The sequence below is a fragment of the Rhipicephalus sanguineus genome, chromosome 1 (genome assembly GCF_013339695.2).
Source record: "Rhipicephalus sanguineus isolate Rsan-2018 chromosome 1, BIME_Rsan_1.4, whole genome shotgun sequence".
Lineage (NCBI taxonomy): Eukaryota > Metazoa > Arthropoda > Arachnida > Ixodida > Ixodidae > Rhipicephalus > Rhipicephalus sanguineus.
Genome location: NC_051176.1, coordinates 173,341,028 through 173,362,988, shown reverse-complemented (window position 1 = coordinate 173,362,988; position 21,961 = coordinate 173,341,028). Strand labels below are relative to the sequence as shown.

The 21,961-nt window shown below is 49.7% G+C and overlaps 1 protein-coding gene across 4 annotated transcripts in view; it reads left to right on the top strand.

Moving 5' to 3' along the window:
• Positions 1-21,961, top strand: part of LOC119402474 (probable E3 ubiquitin-protein ligase HERC4) — a 203,116-nt gene that overhangs the window by 87,811 nt on the left and 93,344 nt on the right. For all 4 annotated transcript variants that reach the window (XM_037669632.2, XM_037669639.2, XM_037669628.2 and 1 more), the window contains one exon: positions 1,120-1,179. In XM_037669632.2, coding sequence (XP_037525560.1) covers positions 1,120-1,179 — 60 coding nt within the window. The remainder of the gene's footprint in view (positions 1-1,119; positions 1,180-21,961) is intronic.

Below are 21,961 nucleotides of genomic sequence, written 5' to 3'. Positions count from 1 at the left end.
AGATATTTTTGGCATTAAAAATATTTTTCGGTAAATGCAGTTTGTAAATCTTGCAAAAAAATAAAAAAATTCAGAAAATATTCATTTTGGCCCACATAGCAATGCAATTTACAGTGTGGTGCCTCAATTAAAAATCAGCTGATGATATGATCGTGTTTCATCTCAGCTTTTCACTTGGATCATTCACATTTTTGGAAAGCCAGCAAAATGACTGCATGGTAGAATACATGAGCATACAACTTGCTGTGCTGCGAAAAAAAGCTTTTTGTGGTTGGGTGCAACATGGCACACAAAATAACACTCCAACTGCACAGCCGCCGATTTCACTGCTGTTGTGGGTCTTTGCTGTGCGAAAGAGCAGGTTGGCCACACACCCTACAGCCTAAGAGAGTTTCTGCACCTGCTTGGTTTGGCCTGGCCCTTTATGCCGAGCGGCTCCAGTCTGCACAGAAGGTTGCAGTTAGAGAGACAAGTGCAAATGTAAAGTGCTGCTGCTTGCTTGTGGTGGTGTGTGATGTTGAGAAGCAGTTTAGCTTGATGGCTTATTTGAGTCGGGAGCTTTGAACTGCATTGCTTAGTGAATGTCAAACCATACAGAAATACACTTTGTGCTTTTGGCTTAATACCAATCTAGTGTCTTATATTTATTGGCAGAACATTACCTCATTGAAATGAAGCTTTTAATACATAGATCTATATGGGGATTTCAAGGCATTTGCATTTATAATGGTGTACTTATTACTTTGGTAAATCCCATTCCTTTATAACGAGGCTTGAGTTTAGCTGCAAAAGTTCAATTGTTTTTCTGTTGGTGCTACAGAATTCCTTATGTCCAATGAATCAGCTGTTTAAATAGATGTTTCCAAATTGGTGTCTTTTGTTCTTAAACAGGTATATACTCAGCTTACCATATTTTTCACTCACAGTTAAGTGCTTAAGAGGTGATGGCAAAAACTGCAGTTTTGGTTTTTCTGCATGTTTACATAGATCATGGCTGCTTTAGTGACATTCATGGTGGCATCATATTTAGCACTAGCCTCAGTGAGTCCAAGACTGGCGTCTGGTAGGTGGTGTATGTATGCAGGGAAAAGATATCTGTGAAGGTACCTGTTGTTCCAGACAAAGAAGAACCATGGACACCTCAAACTTGCCCTGGACATCCTGGCCAAGCTCAACACAGTAAGCTATACTTTTTAATATATTTTTTCTCTTTTTAATCTTTAGATATATGCCATTGCATCAGGCAGTAGCTGCTGCTGTTGTGGGGAGTGGAAGAAAAAATGGTATCTTTAGTGTTCATGTTAAAATTGCAGTCTGTATGTTTTGTGCATGCGATTTCAACATGAATAGACCCATTTCACAATTGTAAAGCCAGGTTTCCTGTGATGCAGTTTGCCCAACTAATGGTGGCATAGTCATTTCTGCAAACAGTGCCCACAAGTGTAGTTCACTTGTAGACTCGACTCTCGTGGTATAAACATGCACAAAAAAAAAAGCCCCAGCATATGCTGCTAGTTTTATTTGAACCAGGGCAGGTGCTGCTGTTGCACTCCACATTTGCCATTCGGTAAATGTGCAGTGCTAAAAATAAAAAGCACATTCATTATAAAAAGGGCCTGCATTAGTGAACTTTCAGTTATACTGGTAACTTGAGTCTTTTTTTTTTTTTTTTTCAGCACTTCACTCATTTGGTCTCCTTAGTGCCTGAATGCCTTTAAACTGTTCGTAGTATGTGGTGGCAGTTTCAATTACTCGTGGCAGTTCCAATTAACTACATTTATTTGGTAACTGCCCAGTGCATTTTACTTGAACTTGTTAAGTGTCTGATACACTTAAAGGAGCACTGACACAAAAATTTTGCACCTTGTTTTTTTGTTGCAATTGATAGCTTATGATCCACTTATCACGGCTGCGAACCTCGTTTGCGCGAGTGCACGACGGTTATTTATTTAGAGACGTTTTTAGAGCATCCAGTCGCAGTTTCGGTTTCAGAGAGAGAAAGAGATTCTTTATTTGGGAAAATTAGGTGAATAGTGGGGGTAAGTGACGCAGTAACTGTCTCTCAGGCGAGGACACCACAACCGCGACACCTGGGGGGAAAGGGGATAAAAGTATAGGAGAAGTTAGAGTTAGAGTGGAGGAGGAGGCCTGGGTGAGTTAAACACATCACTGGGGGGAGAGGGGGAAAAAGAAAAAAAAATAGGGAACACGCGATAAACACATGACTGGGAAAAAAAAACAAAAAAAAACACAGAAGTTCCGTTTGTTGGGGGCTTGGACGGCGTGGTTCAGAGAATACGGTCGGCCAGTTGCGCGGCTTCGATGTAGTTGAGGACCGCGCGCAGGGCAGGGCGCACGCGATGGGCTGATCCTACCGGGTGCAGGATGTCATCTACCGTGGCAGACGGAAGACCCAGCTGCTTGAAGGCACGAGCGAGCGCTTCGCGGTGGGTGGAGAGGGCGGAGCAGGAAAGGAAGAGATGCGCCACGGTTTCCCTCTCTCCGCAGTCACTGCAGAGGGGCGAGGGCGCACCGCGGAGGCGTGCCGGCGCTCGGCAGGCCAGGCGGAACCTGTCCGCAGTGCGAGGAGGAGGGACCGCTCTTTCCTGGTCAGCACGGTTTCCGATAGAATGCGTGGTTGAGAGCCGGCGGCCATGCGCTCGTCGGGGTGGTTTCGCACGAGCTCTCGCCAAAGGTTTCGGCGCGCTGAGTCCACGGAGTCCGCGCACGTTGTCAGTGGAACAGCTGGGTCGTGTGCTGTCTTTGCCAGGTCATCGGCAGCCTCGTTCCCTGCGATGCCAACGTGCGACGGTATCCACTGGAGAGCCACGTCGCATCTGTGTTCGCGCAGACTGTGGAGTGACCACGCCACACGTTGTGCGAGTGGGGGGGCGCGTTCCTCTTTGGCGAGCTGGCGGAGGGCAGACCTCGAGTCGGTGTAGATTGTCGCGCGTGTGACTTGCGGCGTTTCACGGATGAGGTCGGCAGCAAGGTGCATTCCTACCAGCTCAGCCGTGGTGGAGGAGGCGCGGTAGGCGAGCCGGCGTTGGCGCTTCAATGCCAGCTGTGGTGCCGCGCAGGCAGCGGCCGCAGAGTGGTCCCGAAGCACGGAGGCATCAGTGAAAAACTGTGTCCTTCCATCAAGGTCCTGGTCCATTCTGGCTGCGGCTTCCTGCGCGATAGCACAGGCCGGTGTGTTGCGCTTCGAGCGCACGCCTGGGAGCTCGAAGCCGATGGGGAGCGGCACTCTTTGGTGAGGGGGGGGGGGGGCACGGGGGAAGCACCGAGCTAGGCAGCACTAGAGTCACTAGAAAAATTTCAGAGTATCGCATCTGTTTTCCGCGCGCCGCCGCCGATGCGATTGGCTTACTCGCATCACGTGACCTCTCGCCGCCATATCCCTTCCAAGCGCTTTGTGTGCAGGCGCGTTGAATGCATAGCGCGGCCGGACATTTAGCAGTAGCACGGTCCCTAGCTTGTACTTCGTCGCTTTTTTAAACGCGTCTTGCAGATGCCAGAGAGTGGCTCACCAGTAACCGAACGTTGTTGGTGAGCTACTCCGCGAATTTCATATATTTTTGCATTCCGTGTGGGAAACATTAACGTCAAAGAGCGTCGTTGTACGTGGTTGCATAGTTGACCGCGGAATGAATTCGCCCCCCTCGAAGAACACTCATTTCTGCAGTGAACTACACAAACTTTGCTGGAAAAGCTCTCATGCAACAGGATACTTCACCTTTTCAGTTCGCTATGTTCAGCGATATTGAAAACTACATACTACATACCTTTCTATTTGCTCGGCTGTTTATATCTCGATCTGTTGAACAGATTGTGCATGCATTTCGAGTTATAAGCGTGTCGCGCACGAGAGCGAAATCGAAGACTTATAAAAATAACTGTTTACTGTATACCTTGAAGGCAGTTGTCGCATGATCATTTGCCACTGCGCAAAACTGAAGCGTGGAACTCTGTTGATAAACTTGGTATAAGGCAATGTTATTAAGCGTATTATATTTTTTTCAAAAAAGAATGTTGCTAATGCTGCATTGCGCCGAGCGTACCCTTACAATACTGTTTAGTGGATGAGAAATGGTCACAGCAAAAAAATAAAAAAAATTGGCTTATCCTCTCGCGCATTGAGGGAATCGATTTCATGCGAGCCCTAGACCTATATATACATACTGTGTTGCAGTAGCATGCGCGTTAAAGCTTTTCGGGATGTGCTATTTCTCATCAAATTAACATAAATCACTGCACCGAGGAAGTTTTAACAAGAGTGCATTACGAAAAAAAAAGTTGAAATTAAAAGCAGTGCAGAAACCGAACCCCAACCGTTTACGCGCTGGCAACGCCAAAAAAAAAAAACATTGTCGGAACACAAAATATTTGCAAATGCACTGCAACGTTGGGAATATTAAAGAGACAAAAAGTAGGAAATGAAACAACTGAGTAGTGACGTCAATCATTTTTGATGGCCTATTTTCTACGTATCTGTTAGGAAATGACAACGTATTCGCAAAATAAGATGCACCTTACCTGCCGCACGCCGATTCGCCCATGCGTTCGGCTGCTGGCGTTCCGAACCGAGACAAATACTTCACGCACAACTTCCACTTACCGTACTAACACCACTTCTATTACAGATAACACCCAGCTGTACAGCGAGCATGGTGCGCAAGTAAGGTATGCGTCAGCGATCAGTCAAAGGACACAATGCTGAATGTTCTCGAATGCGCTATGAATTGAACCTGAACACCGACTGCAAAGCTAGCGCAAACAGTCAACATTCACCAAGTGTCGAAGTAAATGGCATCTCGCACGGTCATTACGCTCAATGCAACTATGTCTACAGCTCCGGACCTTGCGAACACACTCGGCCGTGAAACGAAAATAGACCGATGAAGCCACAAAGAGAGTTCGCGAGCACATGGCAACATTCGCCGCACGTTTCATTAGCTACACCGCTTACCGCGCAGTCAATTCAGACTGTCGATGACTCGAAATCACTTCTGATATCCTTTTGAAGAAACATACACACACTCATATTGCAGTTACGCCGAGCGTAACACGGCATCGAGGCGAAAAGATCGGTCACTTCTCAACACACGCGTAACGCTAGCCAACGCGCCGGACGGTCCGGAAGGGAAATGGCTGCCGCCGCTCAATGTTGCCCGCGTGCAGCCTACCTTTGCGGTACTCTGAAATTTTCCAGTGACTCTAGGCAGCACTACCTCCGGAGGAAGGGTAAACACAGCTGGCCACGGGACCACGAAAAATTGTGACGTAGGCGACGCGCGAGAGCGGCTGCGGCGGGCGCCCCACTTACGGTTCGTCTGCTACTCCAGTTCGTCTGACTCGGGACGCTTCGAGCTGCTTACTTTTTGATCCGCTTTTTTCACGCTAGAAGTGCGGACGTCGTCCGTGTCGTTGCCAGGCATGGTTTGAGCAATCAATAGAGCGTTTTAGTCTGTCCGTCATTAAAAAAGGCGTCACGTAAAACCAAATAAAGTGTCTCCAAGGTGGCACTAGGTCAAGTGGCGCCACCTATGGAGGATTAGAAACAACAAACGCGTAATCTGTGTCCTCCGAGCATTCGGAAGCGCCCATTTCGACTCGTTAACCCTACAGCATCGATTATTTGACTATGGCTCTCAAAAACGGCGCTGAATCGGGACGAATACATTGCTATCGAAGCTTAAGGACGTGAATCTAAAGTAAATGGAAGCATCAGTTCGGAGTTTACACGCTACAGAGCGCACGGCGGCCACTTGATAGATTCGAAGTGGACGACAACCGCTTTTGGCAGTGCGGCCATGTTTTTCGGAGGCGCGAATGCCTTGCCGGAGAAGCTTGCCGTGCACGTTGGACAGCTCTCGCGCGTGTGGCGACGGCCGATGTTCTGCAGCACCACGCCGTTGCGGCAGGCTTGCCGCTAGCGTGAGCGGCCCATAACATCTACCAAATGGCACGACGAGCGAAAAGCGGAGGGGGCACAACCAGCACACGCAAAGCCGCAGGCACGGAGGAAGAAATGGCAGGTAGCACAAGTGGCACAAGCGCACAAGTGCAAGGGCACAACCAGCCAACACAAACTCGTGACGTAGGTTTGTTTACATACCCGCCGCGTTGATGTCGGCGTTGCGAGGTGGTGGCATCTCGCCCAGTCGCGCGGCATGCACTTTAAAATTGGTTTTAAATATGTTCTAGGCTATATTGGCCCTTGATATTTCGTAGACGTTGTGTATGGCTCCACATACATCTCTTTCATTCATTATCTCGCCTTCGAAATTTTGTGTCAGTGCTCCTTTAAAGGGCCCTGCAACACTTTTGCAGCATGGTCAGAAAATGCTGCCGATCGGTAGTCGAGTATCCTGAGAACATGTCCGCCAAATATTGTCACGTGGTCGTGACGTCGACGAAGACAGCAGTCGGCGTTTGCAGAATGAAACTGTTTATTTGGCCGAACTTGTGGCCGGGAAAATGAGAACTATACTCGGCGACAACTTTCCTTGACAGCACCGTGGAAGCTACAGAACCGAAGTGCATGCCTGCTACCGCGCCAAGAAATAGTACTTACGTTTACTGATAATTTTCTCGTTTTTCTTGCTGAAATAGATGTTGCTTTATTTATTATGAGACTGAAACAGTTGCGGGAAGTCGTAGGTAAAATACAGTTATTGTTCACCTCGCAAGAATGTCTTCCTTTTCTTTCCATTTCTTAGACAGCACCACCTTTTCAGCATGCCCGTTTTCCAAAGTAAACATGGCGTCCGTGACGTAGTGGGTCAGTGTGCGGCCGCAAACGCACCGTTTAGTTCTCCAAGAAAAATGTACTCGTAATATGACACTAAAATGTACTCTGAACAATCGAAATGTCTCTCCCGTTCACATTCCCTTCACATTATTCGTGAATATGTTTTCTAAACGCGTTAACGATGCGAGCGAGCAAAACCGAAATCAGCCGCAAGCTGCCGTACTACTTGCGGAGCAACACGAATGTGCGGAAGCCCCGCCTCCGTAGCCTTCGCTCCAATGTCAAGATAAGTTGTCGTCGAGTATAGAACTACAGCAATACACGCTGTACAATGATAGCGGCGAACAGGGCGTCGTCCGTCGATCAACTGACAGGTGGTCAAGTGCGTCGGTTTTTATACAGGTGCTATCGAACTTTCCAGCGATATCGCTGGTGGCGGCGTTATCTCTCGACAAAGCTGGAACATTCTCGTGCGGCGCGCAAACTTAACAGATTGTTCCAAAACAATCGCGAAGCTTCCTACACATCACGGCGAGGCCTGCGCAGCGCATTGCCCACAGTCTTTGTGGGTGAAGCTTTCACTCATGAAATATAAGACTCGCGGCAATGCCCCCCTCTGAAAAAGCATCGTCCCGATGCTTAAAAACAGAACATGAATACGTGCAATACTAAAGAAAAAAAAATAAATAAAGCAAACATTAGAGTCCTCAGGTGCGCTAACGAGCATAGTACGGTTTAAGGCGCACCACATGCACGACCTCGGGTCGAGCTCGGCGCCTCTGGGAGTTCGTGATGCCGTCGGGGACAACCTCGTAGTCGAGTGCGCCGAGACGTCGAAGTACCCTGTACGGTCCGAAGTATCGTCGAAGAAGCTTCTCGCTCAGTCCGCGTCGTCGTATTGGCGTCCAGACCCAGACACGGTCGCCGGGCTGGTACTCGACGAAGCGTCAGTCGAAGATTGTAGCGACGGCTGTCGGTGTGCTGCTGGGTCTTGATGCGCAGGCGGGCCAGCTGTCGAGCTTCTTCGGCACGTTGTAAGTAAGCGGCGGCGTCGACATTTTCTTCGTCGGTGACGTTGGGTAACATGGCGTCGAGCGTCGTCGCCGGGCTCCTTCCGTAGACCAACTTGTACGGCGTCATCTGCGTCGTTTCTTGGACGGCCGTGTTGTAAGCGAAGGTCACGTACGGAAGGACGGCGTCCCACGTCTTGTGCTCAACGTCGACGTACATGGCGAGCATGTCGGCGATGGTCTTATTTAGACGCTCGGTGAGGCCATTGGTCTGCGGGTGGTAGGCGGTGGTGCGGCGGTGGCTCGTCTCGCTGTACTTCAAGATCGCCTGAGTTAGGTCCGCAGTAAAGGCGGTACCTCTAGTGATAAGGACCTCTGGGGCGCCATGACGCAAGACGATGTTCTCCACGAAGAACTTGGCTACCTCGGAGGCACTGCCTTTGGGCAAGGCCTTTGTCTCGGCGTAGCGGGTGAGGTAGTCAGTCGCTACGACAATCCACTTGTTGCCGGAAGTCGAAGTAGGGAACGGCCCCAGTAGGTCCATCCCGATTTGCTGGAACGGCCGGTGCGGTGGTTCGATTGGCTGCAGAAGTCCCGCTGGCTTAGTCGGCGGTGTCTTCCGTCGCTGGCAATCTCGGCAAGTCTTAACGTAGTGGGCGACGTCGGCAGGAAGGCGTGGCCAGTAGTATTTTTCTTGTATCCTCGCGAGCGTGCGCGAAAAGCCGAGGTGGCCAGCCGTCGGGTTGTCGTGCAGGGCCTGCAGAACCTCTGGTCGCAGTGCCGAAGGTACAACGATGAGGTAGTCGGCCCGGGCCGGAGAGAAGTTCTTTTTTACGAGGACGTCGTTTTTCAAGAGAAATGACGCCAATCCCCTCCTGAATACTTTTGGAACAGCGGCGGTCCTGCCCTTGAGGTATTCCACAATGCCCCTGAGTTCCGGGTCGGCTTGCTGTCGTTCAGCGAAGTCGTCGGCACTTATGGTTCCCAAAAAGCAGTCATCATCGTGGCCGTCCTGCGGCGGTGCGTCAACGGGGGCACGAGACAAGCAGTCGGCGTCGGAGTGTTTTCTTCCGGACTTGTAAACGACGGTAATGTCGAATTCTTGGAGTCTTAGGCTCCACCGTGCGAGGCGACCTGAAGGGTCCTTCAAGTTGGCTAGCCAACACAAGGCTTGGTGGTCGCTGACAACTTTGAAGGGCCGGCCGTAGATGTAGGGGCGAAACTTCGATGTAGCCCAGATGATGGCCAGACACTCCTTTTCTGTTGTGGAATAGTTGATTTCTGCCTTTGATAGCGACCGGCTAGCATAACTGATGACCCTTTCCAATCCGTCGGTCTTCTGCACAAGGACGGCGCCGAGTCCTACGCTGCTTGCGTCGGTGTGGATTTCCGCATCGGCGTGCTCGTCGAAATGCGCAAGTATCGGAGGCGTCTGCAGGCGTCGTTTCAATTCTTGAAATGCCTGAACTTGCGACGTTTCCCACCTGAATTCGACGTCGGCCTTCGTGAGTTGCGTCAGTGGCTCGGCGATCCGTGAAAATTCTTTGACGAAACGTCTGTAATAGGCGCACAAGCCGAGAAAACGGCGTACGGCCTTTTTGTCGGTGGGCGTCGGGAAGTCAGCGATGGCAGCTGTTTTCCGCGGGTCCGGGCGAACACCATCCTTGCTGATCACATGACCCAAGAACAAGAGCTCCTCGTACGCGAAGCGGCACTTTTCAGGCTTCAAAGTGAGTCCGGAGGTCTTGATTGCTTGAAGTACAGCTTCAAGGCGCCGAAGGTGTTCGTCGAAGTTTGAGGAAAACACTACGACGTCGTCCAAGTACACGAGGCACGTCTGCCACTTCAAGCCGGCCAGTACTGTATCCATAACCCGTTGAAAAGTCGCAGGTGCCGAGCAAAGACCAAAAGGCATGACCTTGAACTCAAACAGGCCGTCTGGCGTTATAAAGGCAGTCTTTTCTCGGTCTCTCTCGTCGACTTCTATTTGCCAGTAACCGGTCTTGAGGTCCATCGACGAAAAGTACTTTGCGTTGTGTAATCGATCCAGGGTGTCGTCCATCCGGGGAAGGGGATACACGTCCTTCTTCGTGACTTTGTTCAGGCGACGATAATCGACGCAAAAACGTAGAGTCCCATCCTTCTTCTTCACTAGCACCACCGGGGATGCCCACGGACTCTTCGACGGCTGGATGATGTCGTCGCGCAGCATTTCGTCGACCTGTTTCTTCACGGCCTCGCGTTCTCGCGTCGAAACTCGGTAGGGACTCTGACGGAGTGGTCGAGCATTTTCTTCTGTTATAATGCGGTGCTTAGCAAGGGGCGTTTGTCGGACCCGCGATGACGACGAGAAACAGTCCTTGTATTTCAGGAGCAGGGTTTTGAGCTTGTCTTGCTTGACCTTCGGAAGGCTCGGGTTGACGTCAAATTCCGTACGGGACCTCTATTCGTCGAAGCAGGTTCGACAGCATCGAAGAGGGCGAAAGCATCGCTGCGGCTACACATTCGTCGATGTAGGCAACCGTCGTACCCATGTTGAGGTGCCTATATTCGTGGCTGAAGTTTGTCAGCAGTACCTTTGCTTTACCGTCATGCAGCTCGGCGATACCTCTTGCGACGCAAATTTGACGATTCAGGAGTAGTTGCTGATCGCCGTCGATTACGCATTCAAGGTTCGCAGGTTTTTCGGTGCCGACGGAAATAATGACGCTGGAGCGCGGCGGAACGGTCACCTGCTCTTCTATCACATTCAGTGCATGGTTCCCTGGCGTCGCGTGGGGCGGGAGCGCTTTGTCTGAGGTTAGTGTTATCGACTCAGACCTCAAGTCGATTACGGCGCCGTGGTCACTTAGGAAGTCCATTCCGAGTATCACATCCCTGGAGCAGTTTTGTAGGATTACAAAGCTCGCAGGATAAGTGCGGTTATTGATGGTGACTCTCGCCGTGCAGACAACAATCGGCGTTATCAGGTGGCCTCCAGCTGTCCGGATTTCTGGTCCACTCCAAGCGGTCTTTACTTTCTTCAGCTTGGTGGCGAATGGCCCACTGACGACGGAATAGTCGGCACGGGTGTCGACGAGAGCTGTGACGCTGTGGCCGTCGATAAGAACATCGAGGTCGCTTGTTCGTCGTCTTGCGTTGCGGTTAGGTCGTGGCGTCGGATCACGGCTTCGTCGATTTGTCCCGCAGTTTCGACGTTGCGTCGTCAGGTTTTCTTCGGGCCGCGAAGTTTCGTCGTGAGGGCTCCGTCCGGTTTGCATCGTGTTCTGAAGGTCTCGTCGCGTTGTCGTCGTCGGCGGCCGCGGAGGATCTTCGGCAGTTCGTCGTACAGCAACCGCACCTCCATCGGTTGTCCCGGATACGGGCTAGGCGACCGGCCCCGGTTTGGGCCAGTGTACTGCCGGCGGTGCGGTGACATGTAGCGGCCGGGCGACGGCGAGCGGGAAGGTCGTCGTTCTTCCCACTGTGTTCCGGTGAGGTAGTCGTCGATGTCGCGAGGCCGTTCGCCTGGCTGCGGGCGCGGCGCGTTGACGGCGAATCCGCGTAGCCCCATCTGTCGATACTGGCATCGGCAGTGGAGTGACATACCCATAGGGCCAATGGGGACGTTTTTCCGCTTCCTGCGACGGTGGCGGTTCCTGGGCTGGGCGGTAGTTGACTGGATTTTGGATTTCTGCTGGAGGCGAGCCAATCCGAAAGGAAAAAATCCAATATGGCCGCGCCCGTTTGCGGTCGCTTCCTCGCTAGCTCGTGGTAGGGTGGCTAGAATGGGGAGGTGTGAAAAGCGAGCCGTGTTTCCCTTGCCCGAAGGTGTCGCGTTGCGCGATCCCTCCGCTAGGTCGAGATATAGCGCGACAGTCGGAGGCGCTGCCTGCTCGCATGGGGGATGGGGGAGACGGCAGTGCAAGTGGTGTACTGTTACACGGCCACCACCGATCTCCATTTCACTCCGTTCGGCATTTAACTCCCTGATGGAGCATTACGAGAATGGAGTTGCGGCCGTGCTACACGGCTCCGTGCAAGCTTTCGACGGTTGCCGCATGGGGCAGAAACAGCGCTGCTGCGTTCGTCGAAACCTCAAATTTTTTGCCTGTGCAGTCGCCTTTAAAGCAACAAAAACGTGTTTTTGTGCGTTGATGAAGTGCTCGGAATCACCATTGCTGTCAAAGTGCTTGTGCGTGCGCCTCACACGTGCAGAAACAAATATCGCGCGACGCTTCACAGCGGCGGCTTGACGAGGCGTTGGTGTGGAGAGTACAAGCGCTGATGTCCGAAAAAATACAACTAAAGCTTACACTACGGGGCGTGAAATGCTACGCAAAAAATAGCATAGTTTTTAAAATTATAATTTTGTACCCTTTCATTCCAAGCAGAAAGGTGAAACAGATCCTTGTTCGGTACACCTACCTTCCACACTAGGGGGGCAGTCTCAGCAGCAGGGACGGCAACTCGCTTGCAGTAAACTGGTTGTCTGCAATTAAAGTACTCGAACTTAGTCACCCTACGGTGAAAAAACAGCTGGTAGAGTAAATACACTTGCAAGCTTTTAAAGGCATGGCACTAAGCTTAATAAATGTGCTTGCTTTTAATCTCCACTAAATTATAATTACAGATAATTACATATATCCCGACAATATTCTCTGAATTAAAACTTGATATATGAAACACAACTCGATCGAGTTCTTGTTTTTCCACTGCTTTTGCGATTCGAAACGATATTGAAAGCTTATAAGGAATTATGGTGTGTAAACGCTAAGCGCAAACAGCGCATTGAAAAAAAAATACAGAAAAGTGAAAGGGTGGCGGTGGGGATGGGTCCAGATTAGAGAGGGAAAAAAAAGTGGCCCCACGCGATAAGCGCGGCCTGTTTCATGAACATCCAAAACCGAGCTTGGCCATGCCTTCGCCCGTTGGAAGCATCAAGAGGGAGTAATGAAGAGATAAGCGAAACTGTTTCCGGGAGCTTCCCGAGAGCGAAAGGGGGCAGGTGGGTATCACGCTTGGTTCAAGGTCCCCCGTCGAGTAGCGCGGCAAGGTACGCCGAAGGGAAGGAATGCGGACAATTTACGGCGACAAAAATCCGAGCAGGCGGTCGGTGTGTAAACAGACACACAGATGAGGAACGCGGTGGTTTTCACTTGTGCAACACCGCAGCACACATTTGAATCTGAGGGCAGTGTCCCGAGTTCGCTACTGGGGCCTCCGCAATAACTTTGCGAGCGATACTTTCGTCGGCTACGAGCACCACCCATAAACTACACGGACATGATGTATACGCACGCATTAAAGCGCTTAAAAAAACAGCTGCAGCGAGCACAACAACTATCCCACTCCGTTAATGTTACTAGCACGCATAAGTTAAAGTAACACGTAACAAAACACCCTGAAGACACGGTTGCATGACACGGTAATCCGAATTGGTTAGATTTCATGAGATAGTAGAGGTAACGTCAGGCAGTGAGGCACGCACATATATACTAACGTGAGCAACCATAACTAGCGAACAGCTCCGCTTTTGAGAGGTGACGCGCGTCGAGCCACAAACTGCAGCCCGCCCACTAATTTTAACTTATTATATCGTAACCATTTCTCAAACAGATAGCTGCAGCAACGAATGGCAGCAAGAAAATTCGCTGTTCATTCAGCAGTTTCAAATCATAACGGTCAACGACAGTCAAATCAAAACTTTGCGAACATCTTGGGAAATATATAATAGTGAACGTATAAATACCTGTGGTCAGCAGGGATTCTGAAGAAGTGTTCGCCTTCATTCCCCGAGGAATCGCACCACTTCACGCCGCAATAAAGGTGCGACATCGCTGCTCCTCGCTGCGGTGGTAAAGTTTGCGTTTCTATGCGCTCTCGTGCTTGCGCGTCGTCTGCTTGTGCGCTGCGCAGGCGTGATGGCGGCGGTGCCTAGCGGAGCCACGCACAGTCATGTTTACAAAACTTCTTTAAAACTTTGCCTTGCAATACTCGTAGCTGGTTATAGTTTAATGCAGAAGCACGTTTTTATTTACTACTGTGTACTACCGTGGCCGCGTTATTTTATTTTAATTAGGCTTACTGAGGCCTTCAATCCCCGCCCGTACCAGGTTCGCTGCAATCGTTTCGACGGTAGCGACGCCCCATGGCTTGGACGCCAAACTGCCATCATGCCTCGGGCCTGGCATCGGCGGTATGTGTGGCCGGCTTCCCCGCAGTGATAGCAGAGCGGTCGGTTGTCAGGGGCACGCCAAACGTCGGTCTTTCGGGGGGCGCAGCGTTGTCCTGTCGGCGGGCGGTATGGCGTCGGTGGTGGTGGCGGCGGTGCCTGGCGGCGGAACTGCTGCGGCGGCGCGGCGTATTGACGTGGGCGAGGAGGGGGGGCGTTGCGTCGGGCTGCAGCAGCATAGCTCATGGCTTCCGGCTGAACCTGCGGTGCTTCGGGAATTCCAAGCGATTGCCGGACTTCCTCGCGGACAACGTTGGCGATTGAATCCACTTGATGCTGCGGCGAAGGTAACAGTTTGCGCAGCTCCTCCCGCACAGTCGCTCTGATGGTGTCACGCAGGTCATCAGACTGCAGCGCCTGAACCTCCCCGTAGGTCGTCGTAGGAATGCGGCGGTTGTACTGCCTAGTGCGGATTTCTAGCGCCTTTTCGATTGTGGTGGCCTCCGAAAGGAATTCCAAGACCGTCTTCGGCGGGTTGCGCACAAGTCCGGCGAAGAGTTCTTCCTTCACTCCCCGCATCAGGAAGCGAACTTTCTTTTCTTCGGACATGGCTGGATCGGCATGGCGGAATAGGCGAGTCATTTCTTCGGTGTACAGTCCGACGTTCTCATTGGGGAGCTGTACACGGGTTTCGAGAAGGGTTTCAGCCCTTTCTTTCCGGATGACGCTCGTGAAGGTGTTGAGAAATCCGGTGCGGAAGAGGTCCCATGATGTTAGCGTGGACTCTCAATTCTCGAACCAGGTCTTTGCGCCATCTTCAAGGGCGAAGTAGACATGGCGTAGCTTCTCGTCACAGTCCCAGTTGTTGAACGTGGAGACCCGGTCGTATGCCTCCAGCCAGCTTTCTGGATCCTCGCATGGTGATCCGCGGAATGTCGGCGGCTCCCTCGGTTGGTGCATGACGACCGTTGTAGGCGCCCCAGCGGTTGTCATTGTGGCTGTTGTCTTCGCTGTGATCCTGGTCTTGTCCGGTAGGGGTTCGTATTCGGGGGGTAGTCCTTTCTGCCGGCGGCTGGTTCGAGGCTCCGGGTTGTCCTTAGAGTCGTCTTCTTCGCGGCTTGGGCTTGGGTCAGCGCTCCGCGGTGGCGTCCGGATCATGAAGCAGCACCTCCACCAGATGTCACGTGGTCGTGACGTCGACGAAGACAGCAGTCGGCGTTTGCAGAATGAAACTGTTTATTTGGCCGAACTTGTGGCCGGGAAAATGAGAACTAGAACTACAGCAATACACGCTGTACAATGATAGCGGCGAACAGGGCGTCGTCCGTCGATCAACTGACAGGCGGTCAAGTGCGTCGGTTTTTATACAGGTGCTATCGAACTTTCCAGCGATATCGCTGGTGGCGGCGTTATCTCTCGACAAAGCTGGAACATTCTCGTGCGGCGCGCAAACTTAACAGATTGTTCCAAAACAATCGCGAAGCTTCCTACACATCACGGCGAGGCCTGCGCAGCGCATTGCCCACAGTCTTTGTGGGTGAAGCTTTCACTCATGAAATATAAGACTCGCGGCAATATTATAGCACAGCACACAATTAATTTTCAAGGTCATCTAGAAATTTCTCGACAAATAATGCCATAAACTCAAATGACCACTCCATAAACACAAAGTCCACGGCCATTGGCTGGTTTGAGCATCGTAAGCTGCATAGTTACTGCAGCCGCTGCAGGATGCCGCGACGTGCCCGTGCGCTCGCTCACGATCACACTGAAAGCAGGGTGTCTACCGACCGGGAAAACCGGGAATTCTCAGGGATTTTGGGTAGTCTGGAAATTCTCAGGGAAAACTCAGGGAAATTGTGCTCCCATCAGGGAAAATCCACAGTATCTTTATTGAAAGGCGACGAAAGTCGCCTTTCAAGTCGATTTTTCAAATCAAACGGCCGCTGCGGCTGCGGGGAAGTGGCGCACCTTGATGCTGTCATCGCCTTCGGAGCGGTGAAGTGGGAGAGAATCCGGCTAATGCATGCGTGGCATGCGGGAACCGCGAACCACGACACATCGTATCGCGCAATGTTGTCAGGATGTTCTGGGAGTACGCGGTGTAGTTCTGTAATCTTTCTCGCGCGTGCTGTGCGTTAGCGCCCGATATGGTGTTTTTGTTATCGCCGCGTGTCAAGTAACAACCATGATTAGTTGTAGAAGCGGTAGCAGTAGATGTAACGAGCTTGAGTTATCTTGCAAGCGATCGCGCAGGAAGCGGACGCCTTCGACAAGGCTCGTATCTGGCAAGCCATCCCGATGGCGAGAAAAAAGACGCTTGTTGGCTGTTATCGGAGAGCTCACTTGCTATGATCCCTAGCTTCAAAGATGCTATTTAGGACTCCGTGAAGAATATAATAAATTTCCAGGCGAGAGCTAGCGTAACTAACGGGCCCATTCACAGCAAGTGAAGGCTTTCTTATTTCTTTTTTTCCCGATGAGGGCACTGCTGAAACAAGTTTTAGGCAGTCGACTGAAATTTTTTGGGGCTGCAGCTGGCAATTACCAGCCACACCACGTGGGTGTTTGCTACAAAGCCGAATTACAAAACTTTTTAGAGCCATGGCATAGCGGCGACCGAAATTCGCGACATCGGCACGGCTCCCACATGCTCGATTCGGCGCGCGATGTCGGAAAACAGTAACGTTTCTACCATAATCGGATGTGCCGTAATTCAGGCTGTTGCCGTGCTTTCATGCGATCTTAGCCCGCAGCTATATTGCTTTTTTTTTTTTGCGATAGCAATTATATAGACACTCCGACGCGAATTTTTTGCCTTCGCCATGATCTTCCCTATCAAGTCCAAATCGCGATTACATCACCCCGCGCGTCGCATGCTCCATGTGCGAGTGAAAGTGCGCGAGCGCTGCCGACGAACGGGGCTTAAGCAGAGATGAAACGAGCCCACCGTCTCATTCGCGCGATGGGCACATGGATAGGAGCCGGCGCGTTGGGAAGGGGGGGGGGGGGGGGGCTGAGTCCGACAGGAAGTGCGTACTTTGTACCAGCGGGCGTGGTCGCGTGCGCCGCGGTATCTTTAGTGGGGATCAGCATACTGCTCATATACCTTTGTAGGTGTTGTGCTCTAATTGCAAAACTTCCGTTGAAGCCATAGCAGTGGCAGATCCCGGGGGAGGGGGCGGTAGCGGCGATCCCCCCCCCCCCAAGCTAGCTCCCGCCCCCTCCCTTCAGTGCCTGTCGTCCACCTCCTTTGTCAGGCTTGCTTGTCGAGTTTGCGCCCTTTGTCAGGTTGCTTTGCCTGCCACTGTCCAAAAGGGGTAAAGAGAATCTTGTCCCTGCTGTCTACCTCTCATTGCTCTACCCTTTCCTACTTCGCTATGCACATTTCCAACGAAGGCTTCTTAGGCACCGCCATAATCCCCTCTGGGCTGTTGTAAAGATGCGTGACCCACCAAAATGCACTGCTGAGCGTTGGCTTCAGCCTTTGTACCCCCCCCCCCCCATTATGTACCTGAATCCGCCGCTGAGCCATAGATCATAGATAGGGCACTTCTCTTAGTGCAGCGGCTGCGTTTCCTGAAGGAGCGAGCTGCTAGCCTATATTCATATAAAATTCCTCTTTGTTGCTATCGGATTTACTATTTTGCTCTCGCGGTGAAACTGACTCTTTTTTTCTAACGTGGGATGGTTTTCGATGTTGTGCGTTCGTGGAGAGCAAATAGTTCGGTTGGGCAACATGATAGCAAAGGCGTTGCATTGCTCTGGGCAATGCGCGAGGATTTGACAACAACCCGCAGCAGCAGAACAAGCGCAATTCCACAGTGCATTAAACCCGCATTTGTTTAGTCTTTACATGTGACACTCTGGCAAGGCATCTAACTGTGATTGCTGCATCTCGGGCTCAACAAAATTGATCTTTTTTACGCAAAAAAAAAATAAAAAGAAAAGTTTTTTCATGTTGCCATATTAATCGAGCATTCTTGTGGCCTTTTCAGTTTAAGATTAATCCTTCAGTAACTATGCCTTGCATGAAAGGTCGAATTTCAGTTTAACGAAGTTTCGATATAACGAAGTGAGTTGCCACTTTTACCAACTTTGCTATATTGAGGTTTATCTGTTCCATGTACTATTCAAATGGGATTAAGTCGTTTTCATTTTCTAAAATGCGTATTAGAGAGTGACATCACCGAACGATATGGTCTCTACCCATCTTGACATAAAACAAAGTTCTGTTTCACTCAGGGAATTTCAGCAAAAACACTCAGGGAAAACCTGGAAAACTCAGGGAATTTAGAAATGTCAACTCGGTAGACACCCTGGAAAGTAAGCCACGCGTTCGAAGAAAAAAAAAAAAAGAAAAGAAGGGCTTAAGGTCATAACACGTACTGACGAATGGACGTAGCTTCTGCCCCCTTTTCATCCCCCCTCTGCGTAGCTTTCAGTGTGCAATAAATCCCTGTAACTCCGTTCATACTTGATGGATTCTAAACATTTATGCGGCAGTCGATTCATGAGGCAATAAACTCCTTTAATAAAGCCATGTGATGATTACTTGGAAAAGTGTTGCAGGACCCCTTTAACATGTTCAAGAAGGCACCTGAAAATATGCTTTTTCATTATGTTCTATACCATGGTTTTGACTCCCGCACGTTTGATATCTTCATGAAGCATGTAATGGCTTATTGGTCAGATGCTTGCTACTAAAAGCACATGTACTATGTTACATTCATGAAGCATGTAATGGTTTATTGGTCAGATGCTTGCTACTAAAAGCACATGTACTATGTTACACCACTGGGCAAAAAGAATCTTCCTCTTCCACTGCCATAGCCATGAGTGGTGCTGGTTAACAATCCCAGGTTTAAGTCTTTTATACATACATAAATACCCAAAAAATGGACAGGCAACTAGTTTGCACCGTAGCATGTGTAGAAGAATGGCCGTAATGGAGCAACAAGGAGTGTGCCGAACCCTCTCAAAAACGAGGAAACAGGCACATGCACAGCGGGAATTCAGCGGCGATGGTGTCACATGAGCCTTAAAGGAGTACTGACATGAATTTTAAAAATTTTCGGGTTGTTGCTCTAAACGAAAGCGCGGGTGTTGAGAACCCTAAAAAGAGTGTTGTGGTGCCTGGGGATGCATTGCATATACTTTTAATACCGCTTCTTTCAACCAGCAGTTTCGGTTTCGGTTTCGAGAGGGCGTCTTCATAGTGACGTGTCAAGTCGGCCCGTGACGTCACGGGCAGACTGCAACCCACGAAATGTGCACCTGCTGTCCTTTGCTGTCAGTCGAACGTGGTTCATGATGAGTAAACTGTCATCCAGTGCCTCCAACAGCGATTTCTGTGATTTAGGCTGCATGCAGAACCCAGATTTCGTAAACCAAGTGAGCTGACTTGAAACGTCATAGGGCTCTCCATGCGGTGAAGCTGCCTTGCAGATGCTGGGAGATGAAAACTTTAAAATCAAACTTAAATATTTATACGTGTTTCCCGGATGCGGTGTGGGGAGAGCGTTAACACTACATGCCAAGGAAACCAAAAACGTCCGTTTTGCTGCACTTCAAAATCGTGTCGGTACTCCTTTAATGCTATTGACGAACCTGTCGCAACAATTGGATCCCAGCGCTTCTCAAGATAATGGGCACATGGATTGTCTCGCAGACTAGGAAACATGACCATCAAGACTGGACGACATCATTCTTGCGGCCATGGAAGAGGAAAACCTCAAAGAGGAAGTTGAAATAGTGGAAAAGTAAAATTAGAGGGCTCTCTATCCCATATAACGCTCCAGGTTCTGGTTAAAGAATGTCAGCAGACCACCAGAATGCATGCTTAAAACAGCTGAACCCAGGCCGAGCAACATCAACCTTTAGAGTTCTGGCGATGCATTGGGCTAGGGGAGAGAGTGGTGTCGCCAATCAGTTAACGGAGCAAATAAACTGCCCTTCGGTCTCGCATCTGTACAAGATCCACATTCTGGGCTCACGAAGTCGTTATGTGCATGAAAGGCTACTGCTTGCTAAGAAGACTGTTACAAATCACCACTTGTTTCCAGATATACAAGTGAAATTCTTCGGGATGGCTTCTTTGAAACAGGGGACTTCATAGAATACGCCTTTTTCACAACGCCCCCGCGCATGCACTCTCCCCTAGCGGAAAAGTCGCTAAATGTCTCGTCATCTCGGAGGCTGTGCTTCTGGCAATACCGGTTGTCCCGGCTCCTACCAAACCCCTACCAAAACGGCAGAGGGCAGCTCAGGAAAATAAAAAAGGCGGATTGCAGATTGTGTGAGAACACTCATTGTGTAACGTTTTTCTCTACTTGAAGGTCACGCAATACCATCACATCAAATGAAATCAAATCAAAGTGCGCTTTATTCGAGAAGTGAAAAAAATGCATATATTATAGTTGGACCAATAGTCTATGTTGCTAGTACCTGGTTCAATACAGAAAATATGGGAAGGTCGGTTGGTTTGACATTTGTCATCCTAAAGCGACTCTGGTTATGAAAGACACCAACATGTGAAGCTCAGCAACGTAAACAGTAAGATTTTTACATGAATAAGCAATAATTTAATAATTAACATGTATTAATTTATGAACGAAGAGGTATTACATTTGACTAGACAAGAACAAGCATTTAAACGCTGTGTGTAAATTTCTTGTTACGTTTATTTCCAAAGACACAGTATTCCACATTTCCTGTGTCCGTTTCTTGCTGAGGATGGTTTACTTCATGTGAGTGGACAACAGCTGCATCAACATGATACCAAATGCTGCATTCATCATTCTTTGGTGTCTGCTAACAGATGCCCTTTGGGTTGTCTCTACTGTAGCTCAGTTTGAGTATTGTGCGTTAGTCTCCTAAGAACACTAATATGTCCCTACCTTCAATAACTTACAGTACTTTGTTGCAGTGGTGTGCGTGATGTTTTGGAAGTGTGGTTTGTGATTTGTATGGGTTCCTGTGGTTTGCTGTTAATAACGAAATATGGATATAATGTAAATTTGGCTCACCCTTCAACTTCGTTTAACAAGGTTTGAGTGTACTCCATTGAATAAAAACATGACCAATCGAATGTTGGATTTATTTCTTTGTATTCGACAGTATATTTCTGTGATTGTTATAGTAAAATCTCAGTCAAAGATGAGAGAGGAGCGCATGGTCAGTTACAATGAAATCACTAAGTATTATAGATTGGCGAGGGCTCGGTATCCCCCTGCCCACCCGAGATTCAATAAGACACAGATGGTGGTCTGGCGCCTTCTCCAAACCAACACTTACCCGAATCTGGTGGCCTACAGCCGTTATTACCCCAACCAATACGATGGCAAATGCCAGCTGTGCAGGGAACGGGCGAATCTGCGACACATTCTATGGGTTTGCCCTCAGGCGTCCCTACAGGGTCGCAATATAAATAATGATGAGCAGTGGGAGGCCTTACTGCTAAGCTCGGATCTGGAAGAGCAACTCTGGGCCGTCCAGCTGGCCAAAAACGCCGCCAGGACCCAAGGGCTACTGGCCGCCATTTAAGCAGGGACCTGTTCCCCAAACCGCTAGACCCAATAAAGTTATTTCTCTCTCTCTCATTCGTACAAATGTTAGTTTAGGGAGTACTTCAAAATAACGAACTTTTAGAAAACCCCCGTGGTTTTCCTATGCATTTTATGCAAAGATATTTCATTTAAATGAATTTTTTTTAATGGAGTGAATATTTCAGTTGAATGAACGTGATCAGTGGACTCGGGCTCATTTTTGAAAGCAGTTCTATGAGGTATTGCGCTTTGCAGCACTGGCATAGTCGGTACACTTTGTATGTATTGATGCACATAACTTTAAAATTCCATTTCACGCTTTTGACTCAATGTCTGCTTTGCCCTATGCATTTTCATATTCTAGTGAAGATTCAGCTTAGTGAACTTTTTCTAGGGTCCCTTGAAGTTCACTCAAGTGGGAGCTACAGTATATGTAGGTTCAACTCATGCAATGAGCAGGTAGCTTTGTTATTGAAATAATTATCCACACAATATC